General features: G+C 40.5%; 3 protein-coding genes and 1 non-coding gene across 4 annotated transcripts in view; all 4 read right to left on the reverse strand.

Moving 5' to 3' along the window:
• LOC115137017 (mitochondrial import inner membrane translocase subunit TIM50-like) overlaps positions 1 to 3,123 on the reverse strand; it is a 28,037-nt gene extending 24,914 nt beyond the window's left edge. The window contains exons 1-3 of the mRNA XM_029672999.2: positions 2,869 to 3,123; positions 1,539 to 1,704; positions 792 to 823 (exon numbers count right to left, since the gene is read on the reverse strand). Of these exons, the coding sequence (XP_029528859.1) occupies positions 792 to 823; positions 1,539 to 1,704; positions 2,869 to 3,108 (438 nt within the window). The 5' untranslated portion in view covers positions 3,109 to 3,123. The remainder of the gene's footprint in view (positions 1 to 791; positions 824 to 1,538; positions 1,705 to 2,868) is intronic.
• Positions 3,124 to 3,837: 714 nt separating this feature from the next.
• Positions 3,838 to 6,003, reverse strand: LOC115137019 (ras-related protein Rab-1A-like). The gene is made up of 6 exons (XM_029673002.2): positions 5,813 to 6,003; positions 5,447 to 5,519; positions 5,138 to 5,233; positions 4,938 to 5,033; positions 4,692 to 4,823; positions 3,838 to 4,525 (listed from the first exon to the last, which is right to left on the reverse strand). The coding sequence occupies exons 1-6, from the start codon at positions 5,824 to 5,826 to the stop codon at positions 4,301 to 4,303; spliced, it is 636 nt and encodes a 211-aa protein (XP_029528862.1). The 5' UTR covers positions 5,827 to 6,003; the 3' UTR covers positions 3,838 to 4,300.
• Positions 6,004 to 6,095: 92 nt separating this feature from the next.
• On the reverse strand, positions 6,096 to 9,901 carry zgc:113149 (uncharacterized protein LOC541363 homolog). Its single transcript, XM_029673001.2, has 5 exons — positions 9,770 to 9,901; positions 8,537 to 8,768; positions 7,857 to 8,321; positions 7,662 to 7,715; positions 6,096 to 7,543 (listed from the first exon to the last, which is right to left on the reverse strand). Exons 2-5 carry the CDS (start codon positions 8,673 to 8,675, stop codon positions 7,062 to 7,064), a joined length of 1,140 nt encoding a protein of 379 aa, XP_029528861.1. The 5' UTR covers positions 8,676 to 8,768; positions 9,770 to 9,901; the 3' UTR covers positions 6,096 to 7,061.
• Positions 9,902 to 10,276: 375 nt separating this feature from the next.
• On the reverse strand, positions 10,277 to 10,349 carry trnar-ucg (transfer RNA arginine (anticodon UCG)). Its single transcript has one exon. It is a non-coding gene; the product is annotated as a tRNA-Arg (tRNA).
• Between the last annotated feature and the right edge of the window lie 7,133 nt (positions 10,350 to 17,482).

Consider the following 17,482-nt stretch of genomic DNA (forward strand, 5'->3'; position numbering starts at 1 on the left):
TTACTTCAGTGTAAATTAACTGGTAAAGCCCAAGAGGTTTTGTCAGCGTTACCTCTGGAGGACAGTTTGAATTATGAAGTGGTCAAAGCTACTGTTCTTCGTGCCTATGAGCTTGTGCCTGAGGCATACCGACAGAGATTTAGGTCTCATAGAAAGTCTTCTAGTAAGACTTATGTGGAATTTGCTAGAGACAAGGGAAATCTGTTTGATAAATGGCATGCTGCTAGTAAGGTAACTGATTTCAACTCTCTCCGGGAGTTAATCTTGTTGGAAGAGTTTAAAAATTGCTTACCCGAATGCATTGTAGTTTACATAAACGAACAGAAAGTATCCTCCCTGGCAGAAGCGTCTGTGTTGGCAGACGAGTTTGTGTTGACGCACAAGAGTGTGTTTTCGGCTCAAACTGAGAGTAGAGCCACTGAGTTTCCTACCTTTAGCCCTAGTCGGCCAGCAGTAGTATATCAAGCACGCCAGAAGAATGAGCGTCCCTGTTTCTATTGTCATAAAGTAGGACATATGATTAATGATTGCTTCCTACTTAAACACAAACAAGGGATGCCTCTTCGTGCCAAGCCACCAACAGGTGTTGCTCTAATTCGTACGGTTGTGAGGTCTGCAACAAAACAGGTTATCCCATTATGCACACTTTAAAACCCACTGGCACAAGCCACTGTTTGCTTGAAGTTCGACAGTACTTCGTCTGGAAATCTTTTACCTCTACTTTTTAATAATTGGTCATATAAGGCAATAGACCATATGTTCTGCATCTAAACACGTTAATGAAAACATACCGCGTTTCCTTGTTCATCCACTGAATTGCTACCTGTAGATAGGGAGGAAAAACACATGACTCATGATAGTATTATACATTATGATATTATAGAGCTATGATATTATACATCTATTTGTTTGAAACATTAGTATTTATTGCATTACATGCATCAGATGTCATCTGTCCACAAATCAAATTACTTCTGAAAAGCATATGGCACCGCACAATGTGTCATGTGTTTCAGAAAAGAGACAGACATCGTGAAAAATTCAACCATTCCTTTTGACAAGTATGGTCATGTCTTCTCCAATTCCACCATCCATTACTGTCAGTCCTATTAGGCTGACAGTAAGTACAATAACACTGGAATATGCTAAGGAATTTGTATCTTTGATTCATAAACAACAGCTATTGAACAGTAACTTGATCAGAAGAGTCAGACATGCTTTTACATTTATTTATTTTTTAAGCACAATTGAGAAAGACATAAGACAAGTGCAAAGAAAAAGCTGATCAAAATTCTACACCATTGAGATGAGTTGAAATTAAAGTAATATTCAAAATGCCCATTCACCTAAAGCTCAAAACAAATGATCAAGAATGCCTTCCTAAAAGGAAATATTCCACAGAGCAAGTAGAGGGTGTCCCAAATCACTCCACTATCTTCAGTATGACTTTCACTAGTGCTGCTGGTTAAGTGTCAGCCCTTGACATGCTGCTGCTCTGACAAGAGTGGAGGGGACCAAAGAGGGAAAGGCGGACTCACCGAATACGTACACCATGCCGACGGCACCCCCTATCCCCATCAGGCCTGCTAAACGAATCACCATCTTCTTGGCATAGGCTGTGTTCTCCTTCTGTTTCTTGTCCTCTCCCTGGTCCTGGTCCTGCTTCTGCTCCGAGTCCCCATCCCCCTCTGGAGGGGGCTGTCCCTGTCAGTGCAAACAGCCCGGTCAAATTCCTTTATATTTCCTAACACAAGCCAGCTAGACATTATATTGGGAATACATAGCTACAATGCAGAATAGCTTGGAAAATAAGGAATTTGTATCATTTAAAGGGAAATGAGATTATGCATCTAGCATATGCCGGTAGCTAGTTCCAAATCAAACTAACTCAGTGACTTAAGACATTGGTCATTGAGATTAAATTTAAAGTAAAATATCCTGCACTGTTATTAAACTGTGACAAGATTAATCTGTGTGCGTGCAGGAAATGCATTGGGGGCGTGGAGGGTATACCTGACCTTCAAAAGTTATAAAAATTAAATAAAAAAAAACCTTGACAGATACCATATATCTAATGTAATGTTAGACTTGTACCTTGATGTGTGAAAAATAAATAGATGGTGGCTGAATGTGGGAGTATAAACGCGTAGCTAGCTGTATATCTAGGTAAAGCTAGTTAGCTAACGTTACTTGGCTATGTGATGAATCCACTTGGTAGCTAGCTGGCTAATGTCATGACATAAGGCTCGTTTATCTCCTGGAATATGCCTAGATGTGTGACATGTGAAAGTAAGCTGGTGATTAACTAACGTTAATTAACTAGCTAGGTAACACTAACTCACTGGCAATTGAAAACAAAGATATGTAGCTAGCCAACTAGCTAATTATTACAGCTAGTAGCAAAGGCAATGTTGGTAGGCTAGCTAGCTAGCTAGCGGACAGGATACAGCCAGTTGAATAACAGGGTCCATGTTATCTGGGATCCTTGGGACGTCACTGCCTCATTGAAGGTGAAATGTAAATGGTTTAGTTAAGTGTTAGGGTATGGTTTAAGGTTAGGTTTTATGGTCAAGGATCCCGAATTGGAATGACATGGATGGCAGGATTAGCCTAGTTCAACATGTTAAATCGGCGAATGTATTGGTTCAGCAAATAAATGGGGTGGTGTATAAATGGAAAAGAATAGTCTCGTGAGAGACTCGGAGGTTCAACAAACTGGAAATGACAACTCATGAAAACCAAACCAGCTAATTGATTAAGTGTCTCTTTGGCTTTTCTGTAGCATTTCTTGTTAAAATTATGTATATCTAGCTAACGTGACCTAACCAAGCATGGAGGAATGTCAGCTAGCTAGCTAGCTTGACTCACCTGACTCTTCTGTTGCTGTTGAAGCCTCTCTTGCAGAATTGCTTGAGCGAGTCCACCTGTAGCACTGCCATCTCCTGTTGGCGGCTTCTCTGTGGAAAGTGCCCGAAACAAGGCCACCCCCGTGGAGTTTGAACCCCCTCTCCCTCCGTTCCTGAGCCTGAGGAGGCCCCTGCTCGCCCGGACACACATGGGGAACATCGACGTTGCCGACATCTTGAAAGGGACAGAGCCGGTGAACATAGCGCGAGTGAAAAGGACAAACGCGCCTGATTGGCTTATGTTACTCTGAGCGACAGCCATAAAATGCAATAAAAATCGTTAAAGGTCATGTGGAACAAAATAGGGCGGTATTTACAGCCTTTTCTCCAATCGAAACAAAGATTTTGTTGACCTTCGAATACAACCCAAAATGTCCATCATTACTGATGGCAGTGCCCAAAGTCTGTTAAAAACACATCCCTGCCTTATAGGCTTTTACAGAACGGCAGTTTATATACTATAATACAACAAAGTGTATTTTATATTCCTGTACCACTCGTATTCCCTTCGACCAGTGTAGGTTATATGGCATGGCTTAGTTTGCACTGATTTGTCTTTCAAATGTTAAACTTTTAGACCCTGTTATAAATTGTGTTTTCGTAGAGCATAGCAACGATCATTGCCATACTTTCTTTTTCATGTTGCTTCTATTTTGCTTCTCTGTATCTAATATTCATGACCACTAGAGGGCAGCCATAACAACACAGTTGCTTGCATCTGCTTCAGGTTATGTGTGTTGCACCCACAGATATAGAACGATTCTATTTCTATGGTTGCACCGACGTACCAGGGATGATTTGCAACTGTTGTATCTGTGCACCACTCTATTTGTGGACATTATTTTAAGGGATCAGTTGATCAAATTGTTCCTATACATCAACAAGTTTCAACTAACAGTGCATTATGCATAAAAGCAATGAAGAAAACAAATTAAGCCGCAAATATATAATTTATTGTCTTCATTAAACAACGTTAATCAAAAAGTGTTTAACACAAGAAAAAATTACTTGTTGACCACCAGTGGTAACCAAAACAATCAGTTCTTCACAAATGTTACAGATAAAATTACACCCAAAATTCACCTTACATGTCCAAAGCATCAAGCAAACATTGGTAAATCAACTGTTGTTTTTTTGTCACATGTTCGATACCCAGGCCATTCAAAGGTAGCACGGTTGCTGTCTGTGTTCAGCTATTACATTAGAATGGTACTGACTAATTCAAAGGGTGCCTTTCCGCGGGCCACATTCTATGCACTGTTGGAACAGGCTACCGCATAACTATTGCATAGCTGTTCTCACAAGGATCAATTACCATCTCTGAACAAAACAAAAGGAAATTAAGATAGTGTCCAAATTCATTGATTCTCTTATTTTGTAGTTTGTGTATGGCATTAGCAACAAGAATTCCCCTCCTCTGTGGCAGCCTCCTCTTTCCCCCCAGGCCAAAGGGGTGCACTGTTTATCTTGTTGCCCACTTTAGCAGCCTCACTCTGAACACCATCACTTCCAACACGCTTCTGTATTTCAGAGGCCATGGTTAAAAATGATTTCTCTACATTATCAGCATTCTTCGCACTGGTCTCCAGGAATGGAATCTTTAGGGATGAAGCAAATTCCTGAAGCAATCATACCAAGAAAAAGAGAGCGCAGAGTTTTATGTAATTTATCACAACACAATGGAACAAAAACACAATACCTATGATTGACAGTAATTTGTAGTTAATGAGAAATCTATTGTGCATTGGTGACACAAGCATTTTATGAATGAGAACAGACACTTACTTGACCAGTGGCAAAGTCCACTACCTTTTTAGAGACCAAGTCACACTTGTTTCCCACAAGCAATTTGGAGACATTTTCACACGCATAGCGGTCAATCTCCTCCAACCACTGCTTCACGTTGTTAAAGGACTCCTGGCAAAATAGTTGAAATCTTGTATGTATAGTTTTATCTCTAACTCTGGTACATTGCGATGAAATAGACAGTCAATCCAGCCCATAGAGAGGAGTTCAAATACACTGTAATACCTGATCAGTGACATCATACACAATTATGATCCCATGTGCTCCTCTGTAGTAGCTGGATGTGATGGTCCGGAACCTTTCTTGTCCAGCTGTGTCCCACTAGGAGAGATAGATCAAACAGTTTGAATTTACAAACAATCTTTACCACATCCCCAAAATGTTCAACTGGAGCTATGCAGTTTGTCTTGTAAAAATGTATTTACAATTTGTAGTTTGACAGTCTTCTGTTCCATTTCAATGGTTCTGATCTTAAAGTCCACCCCGATTGTGCTGATGTAGCTCTCTGTGTAGGTGTCATCCTGAGGAGTAGAGACCACTGAGCAGTTCTATTATTTACAATGGGAGAATGGGCTGAACAAACCTTCAAACAGTGGTTAATTACTGGGTTTGATGACATTTTGCAGTGTCCTTTCCACAAAGGAAATGGCCTTCGCTTTCTGTTTGCACTAGACTCATTGCTATATGGAACAACACCAAAGATTGTGTGCATTCTATTTTAACACAATGCCTACCGCAAACCGCAAGAGCAGGCAAGACTTGCCGACACCAGAGTCTCCTATAAGAAGCAGCTTGAACAGGTAGTCGCTGAGGAATACATTACATTATTATTTAGGTTGATTATATCAAGTAGGATGAAAAATAAATAAACACACCATTGATAGACCTAACATACACTATGGTTATAGCATACAAAGCAACAAAAAAGTGTCCCAAGTTCAGAGCATTTTATTCTACCATAAACCTAAAGGGGCCTTTAACAGTAGCTACAATGTTATCCAAGACAATAGCCTACCTAAACATGACACCACTTCCTACTTCGACAACCACACAAATAATGCTATAAATGCCATTGTCACTCACAACTCATAACTACTTACTATTCAGGATTCATGGCCAGATATCCAGATCCAGAACGTAAAAGAAAAGGAATACAACGTCTGTGTTATCTTTGGCTTTTCACAGATGCATTGTGTTTCTGTCCTTCAGAGGGCAAACAGCACCAGCACCTTGTATGATGAGCCGGGAGTCCTATCATTTATTAAAGCCGAAGATCATGTTTCAATGTGGTCAGTACCTGAGTCTTAAAGCTGTAGCCTGGTTTAGCTTCAGAAATGACTGATCACAGATCCCATACATTCATGCGCTTCCTCCAGGAACAAATAGGTTAAAAACAGGTTGTTTTATTCTCAAGATTTGGTTGAAGGAGTCACACATTACATGTTACAGTACAGTAGTCTAGAGTATGTTTTAAAAATCATTCAGTCTGGAAAAACAAAAAGTTAATTGAAGTTCAGTGAAAAAGGTTACTTTTTCATAAAAACACATTTCTTCAGCATTGACAAAATATAACTCAAAACTTTTCTAAAAAGTTAGACACTCATAATTTAAACTCAATACAAAATGAAAATACATTAAATTGAAGTGCAAATGCTACAAATATGGCCAGTTTCTATTTAGTCGTCTTGTAGTTGTAGTGGGATTTATTGCCCGTTTGAAAACCAAACCACCTAACTTTTGGATAGTAATGACAGAGGTTGGCAGATCAAATCTCATTCATACTTTCCACATGTACGTGCTGCTCTTTTTCTTAGTCATTTAATTAATTTGATCCAAATTAATCTATAAATGTGGCTGGTTATGCTTGGAATGTGTGTGGATGACCGGTCATTGCATACTTGTTAGAGGAAGCCTGCAAACGAGGCTATGTAAAACAAAATAGGAGCAGATCAACAGTTCGCTTACACCCAAAAAGCGTTTTTAGAGTATTGCACAAGTTTTCTCTGACAAACATACTTGCAATGTCCAGTCTTGTTTCATTCAGTAAAAAAAAAATTACAAAAAATATGATTTACCATAATTCTGGAACCATGACACGTGGATGCATTGCTCTTTTTAATCAAAAGTAACAATAAACCAGTCACTGGTTAGAAAGCTCATCTCCAGTATATAAAGATATTCATAATTTTATTTGGGCTTCCTGCTATTCAGTACTCTCTATACTAGTGGCAGCATACTCATTCTCAAGGTGAATCAGCAAATAGTATTAATGACATGATCTCGGTCCACGGGCAAGCACTTCACAGGTAGGGTCCGTGTGTGTGTTGTGTTCTGTTGGTGAACTGAGAGTTAAGGCGGTGGTGGGTGGCCATTGACCTTGTCCCGCAGGAGAGCCAGGGCATTGGTGGAGAAGTCTCGCAGGACGCTCACAGTCTCTCGCTGCATCTGCAGGGAGTCGCGTACAAACTCCTGCTGCGACTCCACCAGCTGCTGCACGGACTGGGCCAGGGCCCCCAAAGACCCCGACACGGCCCCTAGCAGGGCAGTAGTGGCCTGCTGCTCCTTGAGACTGAGGGAGGCACTGTGGGCTAGCTGCTTCCGGATTGCCCCCTGCCCCATGACTGACCCTGTAGAGGTGGAAGAGGAGAGAGGAGCAGGGAGAAAGGAAGAGGAGTGAGCTGGGTGGGAGGACGAGGAGGTAGCCATGGAGGAAGACGCAGCGGTGGAAGAGGCAGCGAATCTGGAGTAGGTGCGACGAGGCTCAGCAGGGGGGCGGAAGGAGCCCATGTGCCGCGGCTCCTCTTCTAGGTCCTCAAATCCCAGACTGTCGTCTATGGGCAATACATAAACACGATGTGAATACACACACAGTTCATAGATGCATAATTACACGGAAACCTAGGTGCAAACACTTTTACCAACAACAAAGTGCGAGAGAAAGAGTTTTACCTTCATCGACTGGTTTCATGAATGAAAAATCATGAAATGACTGAGAAGGATCCCCTAAAAGGACAATAAAAAAATATGACAAATATAATAATAATCAATACAACATGTGAATAGAGTGTGTTGAATGCATGAGTGTTGGGGAGAAACACTCATGAGAAAAAGAGAAACATTGTTCTGAATACAGGAAAGACTCACGGCCAAATGGCATCGGAGAGAACATGCCAAGATCTTTATCCGGAGTTGAGAAAGGAGACATAGACGAGCCCATCGCGTGGGGGCTGGTGACAGGCATAGCCATGTGATGAAGGCCAGCCATACCATTAGAGGTGCCAGAGGAGCGAGTCGACATCCCTGACATGTCACCAAAGTCATTCTCCTCAGTTTCATCATTCATACTGCCCATGGTGGCCTTGTTCGGAGGGGACATGGATAGTATCCCGTGCACCATTTTCTCCACCGGCGACAGGTTCTGGGAGATACGGACACCGTTAGGCCCTCGCATGGCCACCATCCTACGCTTGGCATCGCACTTTAGGTCCGCCCACTTCTTGACGATCTCCATGACCTCCCGTTGGCACTCGCTAATTTTGTTGATGTGAATCGCAATGTCCGCCCATGTTCGCTTCCTCAGGTCTGACGAGGCACCTTGGTTGAACTTGCCTGTGGTGGGTGACAAAGGCAGATAATAGCACACCAAGGAATAAAAGGCAAGCAGGGAACAAGAGACAAACAAATGCAAAGCGAACATGTGTCTATTATGAGTGCTTCATGCTGATCATGACCAAAGGCTTCACACATTACTATGCATAAACTTTGTAAATGTATCAAATTCATGTAATTTGTGCCCACAGTACACACTGAGGGGAGGTACTTACTTACGAGGATGTGCCTGTTTCTTTTGACTTCAGTCAGCAGCAGATGGACTTCATCGAAGGTGAAGCGCGACTTCCTTTTCTTCATGGGCAAGTTGCCCCCAAGTTCCTCTATTTCGCTATAGGTGAATTTAAAATTCATGTTGCACTCCTAACAGCCCTTGGCCTGTCCTGTTTACACGCCCAAGAGATAACCACCTATACCTGAGATGGCACCACCCCTGGCACTGTCAGCCTGAAGGAGAGAACAAAATGTAAAACACACAACTGATAGGAATCCCTGTGTTATAAGAGACTGTGTAGCTCAGTTCGTAGAGCATGGTGCTTGCAACGCCAGGGTAGTGGGTTTGATTCCCGGGACCATGCCTGCGTAAAAATGTATGCACACGTTTAAGTTGCTATGGATAGAAGCATCTGCTAAATGGCATATATTATTTATTATTATGCATATATTATAGAATAAAGTAAAGAGTGCATTGAATTTATAAAATGTTTGGGTAAGATTTTTGTTGTGGGAAAATAATATGCGTATCAATGGGTAGACCAGGGATCCATCCCTAAGTGTGCCTAAAACATGAGTTATGTAATGCATCAACCTCTTTATTAAAAAATTGTAGGCTAGGCATACATTCCAGTAGTCAGGACACCATTACTATTGACAATAATACCTGACAATTGACATAATAATTCGTTGTAAAAAATAAAACTCTGCATGGGAATTAAATGTGGGTACGTCTTTAAATGAACCATTCGTATAATTAGCAGCTTCAATCTTACACTCTCTTGCTAGGCCAATGAGCATTATGCTTCCTGGTTCTTTGTTGAGCCCCCCTTGTGTACTTTACGCTGAATGTAGCCAACTACACTATTTTGCGGTACTTCGAAGGCCAGTGTTTTCAACCACGGTAAACGTGCATCCTGCCATGCAACGAAGGGGACAAAATACCAATTTGAAAACGAACAGAGATCATTACAAATTTGTTGTGGATTAATTGATAAGCCAATAGCGAGATTTTCCTACGCATTCTGCCTAGCTAGCTACCATTTTGAAAGAACGTTAGCTAAATGTCGGTCGCTAGCGAGCTAACGCTAGCTAGCTAACGTAGGTCGTCCGCGTTTTTTGCAGATTGTTTGTTGATATAGAAACGTTAACTAGCTTAGTAATTAATCACCTTGACAAAATAGTTAGCAACAACAAATGTGAAGTTGTGATTCATTGGATAGAGCAGGAATTACCAATAGAGTGACGAATGTTTTTTTTTCTCCTCTTGCAGTGCAGCTTCATAAACTTCGCACAGACGACGAGAAGAACGCTGAGTTGCGCAGACTCTGATCGCGCATTTTCCATGACCTACAGGCGGCCACGAGCGCAACATTACGAAATCTTACCAGAATACGAATTTGGTATGATGCCAAGAATGGCCACATTACAGTTCAACGTGCATCAATCACTGCTACTATTGTTACATAATAACGTACAATCATTGATTGAACGAGTACACACCCTGTGGTGACATTCCTCAACCAAATCATGTTGCTACTAAAACATATGACGGCCTTAAATACTAGGTTACCGAATTGTAAGAATATAGCATACACGAGCGGAAATCGGTCGCTAATCAATCTAAAACAAAATAGGCTCAAAGTCAATAATCCTTTATTTTCTTGGCTTCAAGAGACATGACAATACTTATGTAGCGACATTGACAACATATCTAAATAAGTAACGCTAGAGAAGTTAAACGACCACGAAGGGACTCGAACCCTCAATCTTCTGATTCGAAGTCAGACGCCTTATCCATTAGGCCACGCGGTCTACGAAAAAGATCACAATAACTTGCAATGTAAGGCTAGCTTAATTTAATAATTTATATACAGAATTACAATACCCGTCCATCTTGTATACAAATTATATTAATTATTCAGTTTGAAGTTTGCAAATTAACACCACAGGGATGTAATAAGGGGAGGATGTGGGTCTAGCCTACTTGATGTTATGACAATTAGGAAATTGTGTAATGGAAACCAAGTTTGACATCAGCTATATTGAAGTGCTAATATAGTCTTAACGAAAACTCAAACATGTCAATTGCTAGATACATTTAGCTGTAAGTCCAGTTCACAATATCAACACAAACTACATGGGAGAATGCAGTCTGCCATTAAGCAACTGTTGAGTTAAATAAATTAAAATGAAAACGGAGCTATAAAGTGCATTTAAAAAAACTATTGTCCTCATTGACAGATACAATTCATTAAATTGTTCAAAGCAAAGCAAACACAGAATGTTGATCCCTTCCCAATTTCTTTTGTCTGCCTGGTGACCACAAATAAGTAAGTGTTGTATTCAGCGCATGTGACAATAACATTTGATTTGATTTGAACAAGCATAGCAACCCAATTCCACTGATGCCTTCTGCATCGAAAGGGGACTATGGAGCCAGATACCTGCCAAAATGTTGAATGTACACTACCATTTGAATGTTTGGGGTCACTTAGAAATGTCCTTGTATTTGAAAGAAAAGCACATTTGTTGTCCATTAAAATAGCATCAACTTGATCAGAAATACAGTGTAGATATTGTTAATGTTGTAAATGACTATTGTAGCTGAAAACGGCTGATTTTTAAAATGGAATATCTACATAGGCGTACAGAGGCCCATTATCAGCAACCATCACTCCTGTGTTCCAAAGGCACGTTGTGTTGGCTAATCCAAGTTTATCATCTTAAAAGGCTAATTGATCATTAGAAAACCCTTTTGCAATTATGTTAGCACAGCTGAAATAAATAATAAAACTGGCCTTCTTTAGACTAGTTGATTATCTGGAGCATCAGTATTTGTGGGTTGAATTACAGGCTCAAAATGGCCAGACACAAAGACTTTCTTCTGAAACTCGTCAGTCTATTCTTGTTCTGTAGATTGCTTAGGGCTAACAAGTTTAAGGTAAACTGTGCAGGCAAGGAGATTGAATCTAAAACAAGTGTAACTTATCTTGGTGTGTCCCTAGATCAATCTCTTTTCAATCCCGGATTGCTGCCAAAATTCTTTCTAAAATGGCAAACAAATGGACATTTTTGATGTCGTAACAATAACGTAAACTCACTCACTTTTCGTAAACTTCACTCACTCACTTTTCGCCTTGGTCCGTACAATTTACCTTATTTTAGCGCCCCAAAAACGTAATACTTCCAGATCAACTGTAATGTCAATACCATTGTAAAGCACAATTTCTCCCCTTTCCAACAGAATCAATTACATGACCCCCACGCTGCCCGTTTCTCCATGATTCAAGAAGGCAATGAGCCCCGTCGAGTCTTTTTAAAAATGGCTGGTGGGGAAGCGAAACTAATGCGTGATAGTGATAAGGAGAGATGTGTGGGAAATTAGCTTTTTTTCACTCGATCTGTCCAACTTATCACCATATTGCCTCTAAAATGTAAATAAAACACTATAAAGTGTTTATATAATGTGTCATTACATACCTATTTAAAGGTTTGTGTCGAATTTGAATCAGGTTTTTAGGGCGGTGCTAAAGTGATCTTAGAAGTAAACAGCAGCTTTGAGAATGATGATCGCATGCAGTGATGATGCAAAAAATGACTAGGTATCCCCCCGTCATTTGTCCATTTCTTGTTTTTAAAGGATGAGAGAAGTGCTACACCTGTTGGAGAGAGATTGTAAGACAGATATAGTTACTTTATGCGTGCTGTACGTTACAGCATGACACATCACAATGTAACGGAGGGTACGTTTTTCCAACTTTTCTCCAATACTACAGAGCCATTACCATGTCGATCAACGCTTGAATAGAAACGTTGTTCACACCCCAGATTTTGAAGTCAACTACAGTCCCATTAGTTTACGGAATGGGGTGAGTTTACCTTAGATATTTTAACATCAAAGTGAAGAAAATGCTTGTCTCAACCTTGATTCCATGTCATTTTGATTATGTCTGCTCTGCTTGGTATAGTGGGCTATCAAAAAAAAATGTTGTCAGGTATATGCTGAATGTCCCCCCCAGGACCACATAGGGGTACTGGAGTTCCGGGAGGTGGGCTTGTTGCCTTTGGAGTCCAGAGTGGACCAACTTAAACTCAATCATATGTTTGACATCTTAATGATCGTGCCCCAGGTTATATGAAAAACCACGTTGATATGGTCTATAACCAACACAGTCACAATACCAGAGCTAGTGTTATGTCTTGTAAATTCCCAAGAGTAATCAGTACTGCGAGGAGCACGTTTTTCTATACAGGCATTTGTCTATGGAATAGCTTCCCCCTGGAAAACAAGCAAAGAAAAAGTAGAAATTGCTTTAAAAAGCAGGCAACGGTTTTAATTTGTACAAGGTTGTCTTAAGTAAGAGAAACCACTCCACTGCCCCTTGTGACCCCTACTGCTTGTCGGGTGTATTGATTTGAAGGACCGGTATGATGTGCAATGGATAGATTGTTTTAATGCGAAATGAATATGGTTGATTTTTAAGGTAAGGGAGAAAAGTGCAGTGAATAGGGCCACTTTTTAGGATGTCAATATAAATGAATGTATTTATGGTTGTTTGTAATTTTGTCTTGCCTTTTAATCATTATATGTGCTATTGTTTTTACCATTGAGGACCACTTTGGAAACAAGCGTTTTAATTCATACTTTCAAGTGATATCCTCTGGGTCCACATCGTACATTTTGTTGGAAATGTCTGTTACCCAAAGTAAATTCAATTCAATACCAGTAGATGACGTAGAATAGGCTTGGGCTTTCAGGAAATGACTTGTGTGAGAATGATAAAGACACAGAAGAGCCTTGTCTAGAAGAACCGCCTGAGCTGCAAAATAGAAAGTAAATGTGATTTAGGCCTATTCCGCTATCTAAATATGCCATGCTGTTGTGTGTTATTTAATGGCCAAATATAATTGCATAATTTATTTTTTATAGCTGATTCGGGCTATTGTGGTGTGTCATGTAACTTAATGAATCAAACTTTTTCCAGTATTTGGGAGCACTGACTGGGTCTTATATTAGGGATTCTGACGGATGTATTAGTGAATTCCACTCTGTATTTAGGCTTGTTATAGCCATTTGCATTGCACAACCCCATCACGCAGAGGCTATATCCATATCAATAAATGAGACAAAACGAAATTTTCATTAAGTCTTGGCTATAACCTGTCCTGATTGAAATAACCACGGGGTCCCAAATGGTCAAGACTATCTAAAGCCTATTCTAATTGCCGGATCTGTTTTCCCTATCAGCCACTGCACGTACTTCTTCAACTATTTTAAAATGTATTTAGAGGCCTGCGAGCTAGGGTTTATTTTTATTAAGGGGAGCCCTATACTAAAAACAGTTATAAAATGCAAGTTTTCATTTATTTGAATTGTATTGAATCTTTATTTAACTAGGCAAGTCAGTTAAGAACAAATTCTCATTTACAATGACGGCCTACCAAAAGGCCTCCTGCAGAGGTGGGTCTGAGATAAACCATTTTTTATTAAATAAACATTTTGGACAAAACACACATCATGACAAGAGAGACACAGCAACATTACATAAAGAGAGACCTACAGTAAGACAACAACATAGCATGGCAGCAACACATGACAACACAGCATAGTAACAATACAACATGACAACAACATGGTAGCGACACAACATGGCAGCAGCACAACATGGTACGAACATTATTGGACTAAGACAACAGCACAAAGGGCAAGAAGGTAGACAACAATACATCACACGAAGCAGCCACAACTGTCAGTAAGAGTGTCCATGATTGAGTCTTTGAATTAAGAGATGGAGATAAAACTGTCTATATTGAGTGTTTTTTGCAGCTCATTCCGGTCACCAGCTGCAGCGAACTGAAAAGAGGAGCGACCCAGGGATGTGTGTGCTTTGGGGAGCTTTAACAGAATGTGACTGGTAGAGTGGTTGTTGTATGTGGAGGATGGGCTGCAGTAGGTATTTCAGATAGGGGGGAGTGAGGCCTGAGAGGGTTTTATAAATAAGCATCAACCAGTGGGTCTTGTGATGGGCAAACATAGATGACCAGCTTACAGAGGAGTAAAGAGTGCAGTGATGTGTCCTATAAGGAGCATTGGTGGCAAATCTAATGGCCTAATGATAACATCTAGCTGCTAGAGAGCACCCTATCTATTTATTACGTCTCCATAATCTAGCATGGGTAGGATGGTCATCAGAATCAGAGTTAGAAAGAGTTAGTTTGGTAACCAAGTCTAGATTTAACCTTAGCCTGCAGCTTTGATATGTGCTGAGAGAATGACACTGTACAGTCTAGCCATGCTCCCAAGTACTTGTATGAGGTGACTACCTCAAGCTCTAAACCCTCAGAGGTAGTAATCACACTTGTGGCGAGAGGGGCATTCTTCTTACTGAATCACATGGCCTTTGTTCAGAACAAGGTTAAGGGTAGAGAAAGCTTGTTGGACACTGAGAAAGCTTTGTTGTAGAGCATTTAACCCAAAATCCGGGGGGCAGCAAAGTATAAGACTGTATCCTCTGCATATAAATGGATGAGAGAGCTTCCTACTACCTAAGCAATGTTGTTGATGCAAATTGAGAAGAGCGTGGGGCCTAGGATCCAGCCTTGGGGTACTCCCTTGGTGACAGGCAGTGGCTGAGACAACAGATGTTCTGATTTTATACACTGCACTCTTTGAGGGAGGTAGTTAGAAAACCAGGCCAAAGACCTCTCAGAGACACCAATACTCCTTAGCCGACCCACAAGATTGTAATGGTCTACCATATCAAAAGCTTTTTGCCAAGTCAATAAAAAAAAGCAGCACACCATTGCTTAGAATCAAGGGTAATGGTGGCATCATTTAGGACCTTTAAGGCTGCAGTGACACATCCATAGCCTGAGTAGAAAGTAGATTGCATACCAGAGAGAATACTATAAACATCAAGAAAGCCAGTCAGTTGATTATTGACAAGTTTTTCCAACACTTGATCAACAGGGCCAAATAGAAATTGGCCTATAACAGTTAGGATCAGCTTGATCTCCCCCTTTAAAATGATTCTGCAAGACACCAGCACCCCATATTATAGCCTAAATTGCAATGCTTACAAGTTGAAGGCCTATTTTTTTGGGGGGGGGGGTTGGCCTAAATTAAACATATAATTATTATAGTGACAGGCTAAAGAACTTTGGATAATTTTGAATACACATGGATTTCAATAAACAACTGGATGACTGTTCTATTCTCTTTGATTTAGTTCCTATTGCAGCTCAGACAAATTACTGAATGGATGACATACTGACTGACTGAACTGAAAGAAGGATGAATTAAATGTTCAAATATGTTGGAGTGACGAGTTGCACCTATCATGCATGCTCTGCACTATTTGGCTAGTAGGCAAAAAGGCCTACATTAAGGGTATAATGACTATGGTTTCATGCCTCCAGAAGGGCAACTACTGAAGCTGAGGGCTGCTTTTCCGAAGGTGCGTGGTGCTGCGTGGAGATCACACATTCTTCAACTGGGCAGCAGTGTTGCGATGGAGGGAATAGTTTATACTGAGACTACCTAAAACCACTGCAACATAGTTATTGTTAAGTTTGGGAATAAGCTTATGCCAGATTTAGCCTATGTTTAACCTCTCCCTTGTTAATTTCAAAGTCCATATGTTCATGATCCGATTCAAATAAATCATGTTATTCCACAGAATATACTTTGGCAAGATGTTGTGATGAAATATTCTATAAAAACATTTTTGAGTGGAAAAGACTCCAGTGGTCATACATAACTCATAGATTCACCAAATATCTAATATTAATCTATGTTTCATTATTCCTGGTAGATACCAGTGGTGTAAAAAGTACCCAATTGTCATCCTTGAGTAAAAGTAAAGATACCTGAATAGAAAATTATTCAAGTAAAAGTCACCCAGTAAAATACTACTTGAGTAAAAGTCTAAAAGTATTTGGTTTGAAATACACTTAAGTGTCAAAAGTAAAGGTAATTGCAAAAATGTACTTACAGTGGGGCAAAAAAGTATTTAGTCAGCCACCAATTGTGCAAGTTCTCCCACTTAAAAAGATGAGAGAGGCCTGTAATTTTCATTATAGGTACACTTCAACTATGACAGACAAAATGAGAAGGAAAAAAAATCCAGAAAATCACATTGTAGGATTTTTTATGAATTTATTTGCAAATTATGGTGGAAAATAAGTATTTGGTCACCTACAAACAAACAAGATTTCTGGCTCTCACAGACCTGTAACTTCTTCTTTAAGAGGCTCCTCTGTCCTCCACTCGTTACCTGTATTAATGGCACCTGTTTGAACTTGTTATCAGTATAAAAGACACCTGTCCACAACCTCAAACAGTCACACTCCAAACTCCACTATGGCCAAAACCAAAGAGCTGTCAAAGGACACCAGAAACAAAATTGTAGACCTGCACCAGGCTGGAAGACTGAATCTGCAATAGGTAAGCAGCTTGGTTTGAAGAAATCAACTGTGGGAGCAATTATTAGGAAATGGAAGACATACAAGACCACTGATAATCTCCCTCGATCAGGGGCTCCATGCAAGATCTCACCCCGTGGGGTCAAAATGATCCCAAGAACGGTGAGCAAAAATCCCAGAACCACCGGGGGACCAAATGAATGACCTGCAGAGAGCTGGGACCAAAGTAACAAAGCCTACCATCAATAACACACTACACCGCCAGGGACTCAAATCCTGCAGTGCCAGACGTGTCCCCCTGCTTAAGCCAATACATGTCCAGGCCCGTCTGAAGTTTGCTATAGAGCATTTGGATGATCCAGAAGAAGATTGGGAGAATGTCATATGGTCAGATGAAACCAAAATATAACTTTTCGGTAAAAACTCAACTCGTCGTGTTTGGGAGAACAAAGAATGCTGAGTTGCATCCAAAGAACACCATACCTACTGTGAAGCATGGGGGTGGAAACATCATGCTTTGG

Source organism: Oncorhynchus nerka, linkage group LG11 (assembly GCF_034236695.1).
Source record: "Oncorhynchus nerka isolate Pitt River linkage group LG11, Oner_Uvic_2.0, whole genome shotgun sequence".
In the NCBI taxonomy this organism is placed as follows: Eukaryota; Metazoa; Chordata; class Actinopteri; order Salmoniformes; family Salmonidae; genus Oncorhynchus; species Oncorhynchus nerka.

What these genes read in the sequence shown, in the direction of transcription:
- zgc:113149 (XM_029673001.2), bottom strand. Translation starts at nt 8,675, where the DNA reads ATGAATTTTAAATTCACCTATAGCGAAATAGAGGAACTTGGGGGCAAC. An exon ending in AAACAGGCACATCCTCGTAA is followed by an intron (nt 8,322 to 8,536) that starts GTAAGTACCTCC and finishes CACCCACCACAG; the next exon opens with GCAAGTTCAACCAAGGTGCC. An exon ending in CTCTCCGATGCCATTTGGCC is followed by an intron (nt 7,716 to 7,856) that starts GTGAGTCTTTCC and finishes TTGTCCTTTTAG; the next exon opens with GGGATCCTTCTCAGTCATTT.
- LOC115137019 (XM_029673002.2), bottom strand. An exon ending in AGACTGTCAAACTACAAATT is followed by an intron (nt 5,034 to 5,137) that starts GTAAATACATTT and finishes TATCTCTCCTAG; the next exon opens with TGGGACACAGCTGGACAAGA. An exon ending in TGGACTTTGCCACTGGTCAA is followed by an intron (nt 4,526 to 4,691) that starts GTAAGTGTCTGT and finishes TGATTGCTTCAG; the next exon opens with GAATTTGCTTCATCCCTAAA.